The 12,591-nt window shown below is 40.7% G+C and overlaps 1 protein-coding gene across 11 annotated transcripts in view; it reads left to right on the forward strand.

Moving 5' to 3' along the window:
• The window catches only part of BCAS3 (BCAS3 microtubule associated cell migration factor), a 362,757-nt gene that overhangs the window by 112,618 nt on the left and 237,548 nt on the right, over positions 1-12,591 (forward strand). For all 11 annotated transcript variants that reach the window (XM_086762785.1, XM_086762786.1, XM_086762787.1 and 8 more), the window contains one exon: positions 5,314-5,578. In XM_086762785.1, the coding sequence (XP_086618911.1) occupies positions 5,314-5,578 (265 nt within the window). The remainder of the gene's footprint in view (positions 1-5,313; positions 5,579-12,591) is intronic.

The raw sequence follows: 12,591 nt of genomic DNA on the forward strand, positions 1-12,591 counted from the left end.
TGAAAATACATCGTTCAGTATTGCGAGCTTTGTTTTCTAACTACTCTATTGTGCACACGCATCAGGAGGGGATGTGCCTGGGGAGGTGCTGCGACAGCCCAGGACAGCTCCTTCTCCTTTCTGAGGAAACAAGTGATAGCGTACATTTAAGCGTTGTGCAGCGAGGTAGTACCATGTTAACCTCCAGAAGCCCTGAAATACGGAGGCAGGGTATGGGCTGTCAGTCGTTCCCCAGAGTCGTGGTAAACAAGGTCACTGCCTGTCCCACGGGGTTGCTGCTGTCATCAGCCATCCCTCTGGCTCTCCCATTTTAGTCAGCTGCTTTAAAAATTTCTCTGTGCTGCCTTTACTTCTGTTTTGCTTTCTTTCAGTTATGGCTTGAATTATGTTTTTAATTTATCTTGCGAATATGTTCTAATTAACATTGTGTTTAAATTTGGAGAAGCTGTGGGAATAAAGAAAAAAATTATAGCAAAAACTTTTATAGGTTTTCGTTCTATAAAGTACGTGAATGGTTCAGATAATTCCACCCAGATTTTCAGAATATCAGAAACAATTTTTTGATCTGTACAGTCTTGAAAGCCGACCCTCAGTAGAGCTACTGACACAGGGCATGGCCTTGTGGGACTCCATATATTAGATGGCCCCACTGTCTCGCTCAGGTCAGACTCTGCACGTGGCAGCTAAATTTTCATTTAATATTCTGGAAGATTTTCCATCATAGTGTTCGAAATGTAGGGAAATAAGAGAGTGGAAGCTAAAAAGAAGCATAGGAGAAGAGTAATGGAAGGAAAACAGGAGAAGACAGTGTAAGAGTTCTGGAGGTTAGAAGCGAAGGCGAAAGGGTTGTGAGAAACAAATGGTGCAGGTGAGAGAAATGACAAAGCTGAAGGAAGCTACATGGTGGAGGACTCATTGGATAATACATGCTGATTGAAAGATTTCTTTCCTAGCACCTGTTAAAAAAACCTTTCTCAGACTGTTGTTTCTGTTCCATACAAGTACCGAATGATTTCTTTCCAAGTCGGGCTAATGCCTACCCAAATATTTGAAACATTGTTTAGTTGTCTCTGATAGGAAAGTAGTCATATTGTCCATGATTCTGAACGTAGCCTTGATAATTTTGTGAGGATATTGAATTTTTTTTTTCAAGAAAGTTGGCGTATTAATACAGCGAAGAGTCAGTAGCAGACAGTGATAGAAGAGGTGCAGCATGTCTGGGCAGCCAGAACCGCTTTGGGGCTTGGCCAGTACTGATGAGGATTCATAGAGCAAGGTGCGTAGTCTATAAAATGTGGACAAAATTTCTGCAGACCCCCTGTAAGCAGGAGACACACAGAACCTGCTTTAGATACAGGCGAACTGGAGGATGTGTGCTGTTTTCCTTATAACATTCTGTGGTGGTCTTAAGTGCATTCCTTTGGGTCAGAAAAGGCTGTGGTGTTTCCAGTGAGGACCTTGAAGCATCCAGGGATTTCACCGAAACTTTTGGATATGCAAGAAATGTAGCTTGAAGCTTAAGGAACCAAAATGCTTACAAACTAGGAGGAAGGAATGGTAGGAAAGCTAGGAGAAAGCACTGATGTTCCTACAGAAATATTTAGTATTGCAGTTTAAAATATCTTAAGGGTTCGTGAGTTAAACAAAGTCTCAGGTCTATAATTCCCTTTGCTGGCCCAGACAGAAGAGGACAGATAAAATTCTGAAATACAGACGTGAGTATTAATCTGATGTTGACCTTGAGCTATAGAATAAACTTTGCATCGTGAGAGACCTAGTGTACTTTGTACTTTATTAACATAGATCTGTAAACACTATGGGATCTTGATTGATCTTTGGTATCTAAACATTACATCATAATTAACAACAAATCCAGAAATATATTATAAATACATGAAATAATAGTACATTAACCTAAAGGACAGCAATAAATTGCAACGCTTAGCATAAACTTGAAAACCACTAATGGGCCACTGTGCAGTTTGTTTATACTATAAGCAGTCAAGAACTCTGTGTAATGTACAGTAACAGTGTGGTGGATAACAGCAAGTCTGATGTGATAATTTATTTTTTTTTTTCATGGACACACACAGCTGATTTTTTGAAGTGATTTCTGAGACTGCTGTGATGAGCTTTCTCCTTTCAGCTTGATCCACTGCTTTCTTCTAGATCTGCGGGAAAGTTACAGACCCCTCTGCATTGCACAGATGCATTTGTGCTCTTTTGATATGAAAGTATTTAATTCATGCCCTTGTATGAAATTGGAAACCTTCTCTGAATTACCTCCTTGAACTCTCTGTGGTACTGCTGCTCATCGTTTCTCTGTGAAAGACCAATGGTAGGAGATAGGTAGAGTTACTGCATGTGTAACAGCTGCCTTCAAATACTTTCTGTGGCTGCTGAGTAGGGTTTCGTAGCTATATTCCCATAAATCTTAATTCATTTCACACTTGTCTGTCAACACTTTTTTTCCCCTTCTTATTACTGAGTCTTAAAAACCTGTTTGTTCCCTGCCTCTGAGGTTTCAGCCATATTTAAAGCAGCCATGACCGCGATACCCTCTCACCAACTGCAGCGAGCGTTTGTCATTGTTGTTTTAAAGAGAGTCTTCTGGATTACGTTGTTCCAAACTTTCTTCATGAAGATCAGGCATAGTTATTTTTCTGCGTAGTGTTTACACATTGAAAAAAAAACATCCTGTAATGATTGTTTCCCGGTTTCTTGGCTTGAGTTATATTATGCCAGGGCTGTTGTAGGTATAATCCTAAGGATGCATACTGAAAGCTGAGTATTGATATAGAAATATATACATTTCTGTTGTGCAGTACAGCAATATAATTTTTTTTCCCCTCTGTCATCTCATAGAAATGTCCTCTAAAAATGCTTTACCAAATAACATGAGATTAGAGAGGGTGCGTGGTAGATGTGAGTGGACACAGTGATTTCAAGGGTTTGGCTGTGAAATCGGTTGAAGTGCAGGAGGGAGGAGGTGGAAGAGGCACAGGCAGCCTGAGTCTGCCCTGCACATACGGCTCCGAGGCGTCGGTTCACAGGGAGGTTTGTGAAGTCCCCCCGACTCGCTGTGGTTTCAGGGGGGAGCACTCTTCTGCAAGGAGCATGAAGCTGCAGAGCAAGACAGCTTGTGTTGGAGGCATGGGGCGAGCGGGCAGAACAGCAAAGCGGAAGGAAGAGAGAAGCTGTTCTCCTGAGACTGGGACAGAGAGATGGTTTTAGAGATCAGGAAGGGGACTAGAAGGGGACTGAATACCAGATATGTGGAAAACAGTGATGTGTTCAGAGGGGTCACATCTAAAGACAAACCTGGCCATTCTTTATGTTACTAGAAATTAAAAAACAGGGCCTTTGATGGGACTGGAATTATATTCCAACAGCCTCAATGATTTCGCTATATTAGTGATTGTGCTTTTGTCGCTGAGAGTGGCAATTTGTATACGGTTCTTTCGTTTGATTTTGACCGGTAGAAATTGCCTCTTTAAACAGCAGGTATTTCAGTACTCCTGGTGCCATTTTTTCTCTGACTCCATGGCTTTGGGGTTTCTTTTTTTTGGCTCTCCTTAATCCCTGTGAGGTCTCTAATCCTTTTTGAGCAATCTATTAAGGTGAAACACTTTGTAGGCAAAGTAGGAGCTCTGAGTGCTGTGACTTTATGTCAGTAATATCAGAACCACGGCAAGTGCTAAACCTGTCAGATTTTGGGGAGATCGTTGAGCTGTATCACTAGCAGCTCATTTGGGTACGTCACCGTAATTGAAAAGAGCAGGTGTGTAGCGCTGGTTTTTGGTTTATCTATGTAATGTTGATGAAGCATTTTGTGTCGTGACAGTCTGTCAGCCAAATATCTTGTCACAAGTCACAAGACTTAAATCCTTTTTTTATCTCCAAGGCTTCAGGGCTCAGTTGGAAACTTGCGCTTTGATGAATACTTGCTGCTTTTGTCTGGCATAGCTGGAGTGCATTTCTGGAATATTTGTCAAGATTTTATCAGTGTTTACTCCAATTTGAGTACCTAGCGTATTGTAAAACTGGCTTCAGTGAAATCTTAAAGAATTTTTTTTTTAGTTTATGCTGTTTAATAATATAATGAAAGCTAATCCTTCGTCTATATGTTTGTTTGCTGTGTTAAATCCCACTTGCGCACGCGGTTCTTTTTAGTCAGCTTTTACCTTTAAAAACATTTTTGGAAGAATTGTTTTAGGATTTTTTTTTCTATGATAAATCATTTTAACCTAGACTACTTGTTTTCTTGAGTTGTCTGCCAGTACAGGGTTGGAAACAAACTTTAATCTCTCTTTTAAAGCATTCCTTCAGGAACAAGAATTTGCTTTCCATCAAAGCGCTGTGTAAAGCACACTTAAAAGAGAATTAAATCCTTCTGGACTTCGTATCTGAGATCTATGCAAGGAGTAACTCTAGTAGAAAATATTTAACTGTATTTTTATATTTGCTTTGAGGCTGACCATTTTAAGCTAAAATAAGACTTGCATTTTTTAAATGGTGGACAAATACTCGTATGCATACGAAGAAATCTAACGGGGGTTTTTCCTAGGACTGTCATAGCTGATTAATAAAGATTGCTGTGTGTAAAGTGGAGTGGGTTTATAGAGAGAAGTGGCCAAAGTTGTTCAGTTTCTTCTTGACAAAATTTTCAAACCAAAAAAGACGATAGGTCCAGGGATACCTGGCTGAATGGTTGTTCCACTGAGGGATAAACTGACAGTAGCAGGATGAGAGACCATTCTAGACAGCTTTTGAAAATACTGGTCATTGATTTTTGGTTTGTTAAGTTATGTAGGACATGGTCTTTCTGTTGACTTAAAATATAGTTTTGAGTGCCAGTATTTGTCAAAATCAGGCCCAGTGGTGAGATCTCTCTCTTGTTCTCATCCCTCCCTTTTCCCCTTTTTGGGTAATCTCTAAAAATTAAAGTAAACAAGCAAATAACAAAACATGTAATTTAAATGATTTCCCAACTCTTTTTAGAACTAAATTCTATTTGAAAATTACACCAAGCTCTTGTGGCTTTCCATAGTACTTTGCAGCATGGTTTGTTTTCCTTAGTTCAGGCCTATTGAAATGAAAAATCTCAGAATATTTTGAGAAGTACACAAAATTTGGAACTGGTTTTATACTGCAGCTTGTATTTGTAATATATACTGAATATATACTGAATACTAAGTTCATTGGTATATACAAAAAAAAAATCAAGTTATTGCCTAAATTTAGGGGGGTTTATTCACATTTCCAATTAAGATTTGTGTTTGTTTAAAACATGATACCACTCCTGTTTTCTAGGTACAGGATATCTCCTTCAGCCATGACTGTCGTTGGGTGGTGGTCAGCACGCTTCGTGGCACTTCCCATGTTTTTCCGATCAATCCGTACGGCGGCCAGCCCTGTGTCCGAACACACATGTCACCCCGGGTGGTAAATCGCATGAGCCGCTTCCAAAAGAGTGCAGGGCTGGAAGAGATCGAGCAAGAGCTGACATCTAAGCAAGGAGGACGCTGTAGCCCTGTTCCAGGCCTGTCAAGCAGCCCATCTGGCTCACCGCTCCACGGTAGATCCCTTTTTTTTCTTATTTTTCTCCCATTTGGATTGTCAAGAAACCTTTCTCCTTGAGTCATTAATGCCCATGTCCTTTAAGATGCTTCCGTACCTGCTGTGTAGCTGCCTGACTCAAAAAGATTTGGTTCCTAAATACCTTTGGAGGTGCTGGCCTAAAGATCTTCATAGTCTTCCAGCTTCATGTTTCAGTAGTATTTGGTAACAGCCTGAATCGCAGAAATGCTGATTTTACTGGAGATTGCAAGAATTTATTTGATTCATTCTATTTGCCCATGTAGTTTGTGCCACTGTAAAATGAGTTTCGTAAAATACGGTGCTGCAGGTGTTGTGCAGAAATATGTAACGTATACAGACATTACAGGAATGAGCCGAGGTATAAATACCTCGGAAAGATGGGTCTAGTTTTGCAACTTGCTTAGGTAAACTATGCTATCTCAGATGTGTTAATAATTTCCACTCTAAATGGAAAGTTTTGGGGTCTTTAGGTTTCTAGAAGGTCAGTAATCTGGTCTATATTCAAATGCAGTTACCTAAAATTGTCATGGCTCATCAGCCTCGATGGAGGACATCTGGATATCCACAATAAATACTGTTTGAGGAGAAATATGGAACCTAGGCAGTGTGAAGTTGATGGCCTTGATTTTTGTCCACTTTTTGTGTGTGTGTGTTTGTGTGTGAGCAATGTAACAAATAGTGTACAAAGGAAAAAAAAATCTGTAAGAACTGATCTGTACATCCTACTCCTGTGCTGGACGTGCTTTGAAGAAATTAAGAGGATATGAAAGGGAGCCTCTAAAAAAGGTTCTGGCTTCTTCACTTTTGTCTTTGCCGTTCTTTTTGCCCTTCTCTTTCATGAGGTCTGTACTGGAAGCTGCTTTGGATTCAGGATTTGCTGAATCCTTACCCCTCCTTTCTGTTGAGAGTAAGTCACAGCTTCCATTGAAGTGAAGATTAAATAGCAGTTTGGTATAGGCAGCCACCCTTTTCCACTCTGAGAGTATTAAAAATGGCGAGGAACGGTCTCTCTTCCCTAATTACGAGTAGGATTAGAAGTGCTTGTGAAAGGCCAACTATGTGCTGTTGTATTCAACATCTTCGCTGCTACAGAGAGAACCTTTGTGGGGTTTCTGAATCAAAGGAACATTTTTATGACTGCTTGATTATTAAGGGAACCAGAGTTGTCCCAGAAGAAGTCTCTGTATTTTCTCCTTTATTTGGACTTTTATAAACAAAGTTTTCTGCATAGTTGTTCTGGAGCCACTGGAAGGCACTCAAAACGTGATCTGTAGTTTCCTTCTCCTTGAAGACATTTGTGTGTCTGCCATTTTGCTTTCTCTGTCATCACTGTACAGCAGCCCAGCATGTCAGGCTTGAAGCAGGCTGGGGAGTGCTGCAGGGGTTTACTGTGGCACATCCAGTCTCTTTTACACTGTTGACATCACGTAGAGGAGAGGAAGGAACTATCAATTTGTGTAGCTTTCATCCAACCAGTTCTGTTTTCTGTCAAGGGAAATTGCAGTAAGTTGTTGCCTTTACAGTACTCTTAGGTACATTTGAAGTTTTGAATACAATTCTTTTTTGCTTTTTTTAAAAAGAAGAAACTGCAGTTTCATTTACTCTAGGATCCTCAGTGGTGGACAGATTTTCTAGGTAGGAGAAAAACACAGGTAGAGGAGTTACTGAGGGAGAGGGAGCAGCATTTATGGGAGTGTCTCAAGAGTTTTAAGGCTTCAGTTTTCAAATCTCTATCTTGAAATATAATAAATAAATCAGATTTTTTTCAAGATCTTTATGCAGTCATTGTTGCTCAAAAATTAGCTCTGTTTAAACGGTTAGCTTTGAAGGCTGCGCGTGAGTGCTGAGAATTAAGGCAGGAAGGTAACTTTGGCTTCTGGAGAACTTAATGCAGATTTTGCTTATCTCTTTCTCATGGTGTAGAAGGGCTTGAAGCTGGACCCATACTAAGCCTGTGTGTTGGTAACTTGCAAACCTTGGTATGAAGATTTGTGGGAATTTATGGAGGAGGTAGCAGAGTTGTCTTTAAAAAAAATCTTAGAAAAAAAAATTATAAAACAGTTTGGTTTTAAATAATCAATTTGGTAAAATACTGTGATGTTTTTAGTAGTATTATTGCGGCTTTTTTATTTCAGTAATCTTTCCACTTACCTGGCTGAAGGCAGGCAGTATGTTGAACCAGACCTAACGCCTTTTATAAAAAGCTGTTTGTCATCCACTTGGAAAAAAACCCCTGAAGTTCACAGTGACTTTCAATGGAGGCACTTTGTGTGCGTGTGGCAGCTGGATTAGCCAGAGACCAGTGATTATTTTAATTTGTGAACTAAGATGTGTTTATTCAGATTGTAACAGCTCCTTATCATATTATGATGTTAAATTATTGTTGTTTGGAGGAGTTATGGCCATCTGATGATGACTCAGTACTCAGAATAGAAAAGAGCAGTTCTGGGTTTAATTCTTTGCTTTACTTTTAACTCACTCTGACCCTTGGTAACTTTTATTGAGCTGATTTTGTCTATCAGCTTTCTACCGTGTAACAAGAATAATAATCTCTGCATTCCCTGTGTATGGAATTACTTGAGGTTTGTAGTTTTCTTCAAGAAGAATAACTGTTACTTTGCTTAATCATCCCTCTAAATACAGCTGATTATAATGGAAATAAACCCAGAGACCGTGTCCCAGAGAGCACCACTGCACTGGGACTAATTGTTGGTTAAGTGGCAGAATGAGAGCAGATTGTGGCAAACTGGTTTTATTTCTGGAGGATTTTTTTGTCTGGAGTTGTGTCATCTTGATTTTCCTCTTACGTCCATTGCAATCTAGAAGAGTTTCGATAAACCCTCAGCTACAGAAACTGCTGTTGATCCCTGTGCTAATATTTTTTTCACATCACAAGAGCATTGCAACAATCTTAGGCCAAAAGACCGAACTTCTGTGAGCAAAGCGCTTGCTTGTTATCTTCTTTTTTGATTAGCAATTGTAACCTATTGATGTTAACTTGTGATTAGCTTTTGTTCTTGTAAATATTTTCAGAGTTCAGACTTTGTAATATTTTTCTCACTTGTTTTTTAACTCCTAGTTTCAAAATGAAACTGTTTGCTCTGTATATAGTAGCAAGGCAGTCTATTTACATTTTGCTCGGAGTACCCTCCGAACTGTTTACCCACACAATGTAAGCCTTTACTGGGGGTGGGGATGATTTCATTTCCAAATGAATCATCGTTTGGCTTTGTTCTTTTCAGCAGAATGAAGTAAACTGTTAAATAGAGGATGATAAAGAGAGATTTCCTTTGCACCTTTTATAGCTAACACAGATTTTGTTTGGGTTATTCTGTCTGTTAATCCAGCGAGGTTGTATTTTTGTCATTCCATTGGATTGCCAGAGCGCGTTGTCAGTAATATCTGAGTTAGGCCGGGATCCTTTTATGGGCTTTTACTATTATAAGACTATTACGACACCAGTTGGTTGTGGGGCTGAATGTTACCGTAGAACATGGCCTTATGTGACCTTTTTACTTGTGTAAAATGGGGTTTATGGTACTTACCTGTCTCACAGGTACACTCTGTGGATTAATGGATGAGTGGTTAAAACAGAATATGTCCTTGATTAGACAAATGTATCCCCTGTTATCTTCAGGACACCTCTGTGTGAATAGCAAGGAGTATTTAGCTGTAAAAATGTAATGCTTTACGTGGAAGATTTAAAGCTCTGTATAACTCTGTATTATTTTTATTCTGCAAGTTAAAATTTACAGCATGCTATTTTCATTACTTCTTGCACCGCCAGTAAGTTAAAGTCTCTCTAGCTCTGCTCGGAGGTTTTTGTGTTGCTGACTGCAGGAATTTCCAGTATCGGAACAAACAATGATGTAGTAAGTTACGCATACATTGGACCTACAGCTACACATCCACACTTACTAAAAACATTTGATAATAACATGATATGCTCTGAATTTGTCTTGTCATTTTGTTGGAGATTGAAGTATTTATTTGGATGGTGTAGTTTTGCCAGTAGACCATTCATAATACGCAGTGGTTCTGTTTCACATTTAATACCTATGCTGAAAGGGAGCACATAATTTTAGAATTATGAAGAAACATGTTGTTCTGTATACATTGCATTCAGCTTTGTACTTAGCTCTTTATAAATACTTTAGTATAGCACATTTTTCATTGCAAAATCTTTTTTAATCTTAAAAATGAGAAAGATTTTCTCTCACTTTTCCTTCATGTGTTACAATCGCAGCATGATTAAAATCCAAGCATAAAACTAGAAGTTTGATAAACATGCAGTCTGAGATGCTTTAAATATTTTCATGTTACTTTTCACTATTTCCCAGAGTGAAACTCCTTTTACTAGAAGAATTCGTATGGGAAAGCAGAGTTGAAAGGACTGACATCATCAGCCCTTCCTGAAAAACAGATTGGTTTCCTTTAAGTAACACTCACTTAAGAAACCACCTATTTAGAGAGAGGCAGACAAAAATAGTTTCAAAGAAAATTAACTGTATAATAACTTAAAGCACTGGAGGGCAGTTCCTTTCCAAAGCTGAACTCGAGAGCTGGCTCTGTAAACACTAGTTGGAAACAGTTGTTTGAAGTCTCTGTTGAGCTTCAGTTTTTCTCTGTGTAAACCGTAGCTTCTCTCGACAGAAAATGGTTTTTATAAATGTACAGAAACAGTAAAGCAAGCTGCAGAATAGGCCCAATATTCTTTTTTTTTTTTTTAATGTGCTTTTAATGTTCCTGTTTGTTTGATCAGTGCACTCTTCCACAGCATCGCACTCGGCTATTTTTTTATTTAAACATCCTTTCAAATAATTTCTTTTCCAGCTTCGTCTAGAAGTCTAAATTTGTCTACAAATCCCTTTTTCCCACCTCATCACTCTTGGCCCTGAGTGGCGTTGAAAGGCGCCGCCGCCCGGGCCCGGCGCGGCTGCCCCGGGCGCGCCTGCAGGGGGCGACCTCCTCCCGGCGATGGCGCCGCCTCCGGGCGGGCGGACCCGCCCCGCCCCGCCCCGCCCCGCCCGGGTGCGGGGGGCAGCGCGTCCCTCCCGGCACCCCCGCAGCGCCTTGCGTGTGCGGGACGGTCTCTGTCGCCCTTACGCACCGCTGCTGTCTGTCAGGCTTCATGCGCGCTCCTGGATGTTTTAGAGTAGGTGTAACGCACTTAGCGGAGAGCGGTAACGAGGGCAAACCCGCTTTTCGGTCAGGGCGGGAAGGGTTGGCGTCGCAGGCGCTGGGCTGCTCCTGCAAACCCTCCACGTTCCCTGGGCAGCGGGCTGCCTAAAATGTGTAGCCATTCTCTTGATTTCACACTCTCCTTTGAAGTTTCTCTTTACATTTTTAAGGCAGTTGGGGAAAAAAAAAAAATTCATTTACCTGGTGGGAATTTTCGGCTAACAACTTCTAGAGGCCGCTGCTTCCTTCTGGAAAGGCCCCAGGTTATGCGAAGCCTCTTGGCTGGGGAAGGGCAGGCGGGGGCCCCCAGGGCCCGGCCGTTTTGCCAGCCCCCAGTTACACCTGGAGAGCAGGAGAGAAGGGGTACAAACAGCTGACCGTGCACACCAGTTTGGGCACTGGCCAGGAGCTTACTGGTTGTAAATGAGCTGTGTTTTCAGCTGTTTTTCTTTTTTTCCTTTTTTTTTTTTTTTTTTGTAGTGGATAGGGAATCAGTGGAGTGAAAGAAGTGGGTGGTATATTTTGGATAGTGTTTCTGAAGTGGAAGGAAAAGATCCATTCCCTTCAGATAAGTAGAGAAGCAGACTGATAAATTCAGTCACAAGGGAAGTTTGTGTCCGTACATAAAGTGTTTTAGAAGTGGGCTTTTGTAAACCCATTCAGTGTAGATCTGAGACTGAGGCAAATGTACGTTTGCCTTTACATTTGAAAAAGAAGTTGCACGTATTCTGGATAAAATGAAAATGGAAGGAGACTGACATCAGAAGGGAATTGCAGTTCTTGAGAGATGAAGTGTAAAAATGTATGACTGAGTGATTTAGCACAGAAAATGCCGTAGCAGTGGTCAAAGCAAAGTGTTTCCAAAAGTCTGTGGGTCGACAGGCGGAGGGGAAGTAATAGGTAGTGCACAGGAGACCGCGATGTCAAAGATGGATCGCGAGGTGAAAGGAAGGTGGAGGGCAGAGAGGAGTTGGATTACCACAGATGTGAGCGTCCCACTGAAGTTTTCCTGTCAAGATGGATGATTTCAGTCTTGGTAACATCAAGCTGAAGAAAATTTCTATAGGGTCAAGTGTTGATGTGTCAGAGGAATGTACTGAGGGAGTCCAGGGAGAAGCGGTAACTGGATTTTTAAGTGTTTCTCTGAAGATGACTTAATAAAATGACATTTTGTGATTCTGTTGTTATTTCAATTGTTCCCCTGATTACTGCCTCTTAATTTACAGGTTTTACAGATGTTTTTCCATCTGCAAATCTCACCAGTTAACCAGATATATAAAGGACAGGCTAGTGTATTTCCTTCTTGCACATCGTGAGCAGCAAAGACATCCTGCAGATCATGCATTGCTTTTGATAGGATTTTGCAGTTCTTGCCAATTGGAAATTGATAAATAGCGATATTAGTGATGCACAAGAAGGAACATGCTCAAATGCTGTACGGCTTCTCTTCTCTCTTTTTGTGTCTGTGCAGAGGGACAGATACACTTGTGTACAGCTGGGCAGCGTTTTAAGAAGAAATGAGTGTGATCAGCGTGAAAGGAGTCACTAGGATTGAGCTTTGAAGTAACGAGCCAGCTGAAAAGAGTTGGTCCTTGAAGGAGTGACACAGGAAGGGAAAGGTTTTTGTAATGGTGTTCGCGTCCAAAGGACAAAGGGGGAACAGCAGGGATTAGGTCAGGAGAAGAGAGGTCTGGTACAGGGGAGACAGCGTAGTCCAGAAATTTGTTGGTGCATCAAGGAATGTAAGTGGCTTGAGGGAGCTGCGATCAGTGAAATGACAAAAAGTAGCTTTGCTCACCTGATACAAGC

The sequence above is a fragment of the Chlamydotis macqueenii genome, chromosome 19, assembly GCF_036417535.1.
Source record: "Chlamydotis macqueenii isolate bChlMac1 chromosome 19, bChlMac1.mat, whole genome shotgun sequence".
In the NCBI taxonomy this organism is placed as follows: Eukaryota; Metazoa; Chordata; class Aves; order Otidiformes; family Otididae; genus Chlamydotis; species Chlamydotis macqueenii.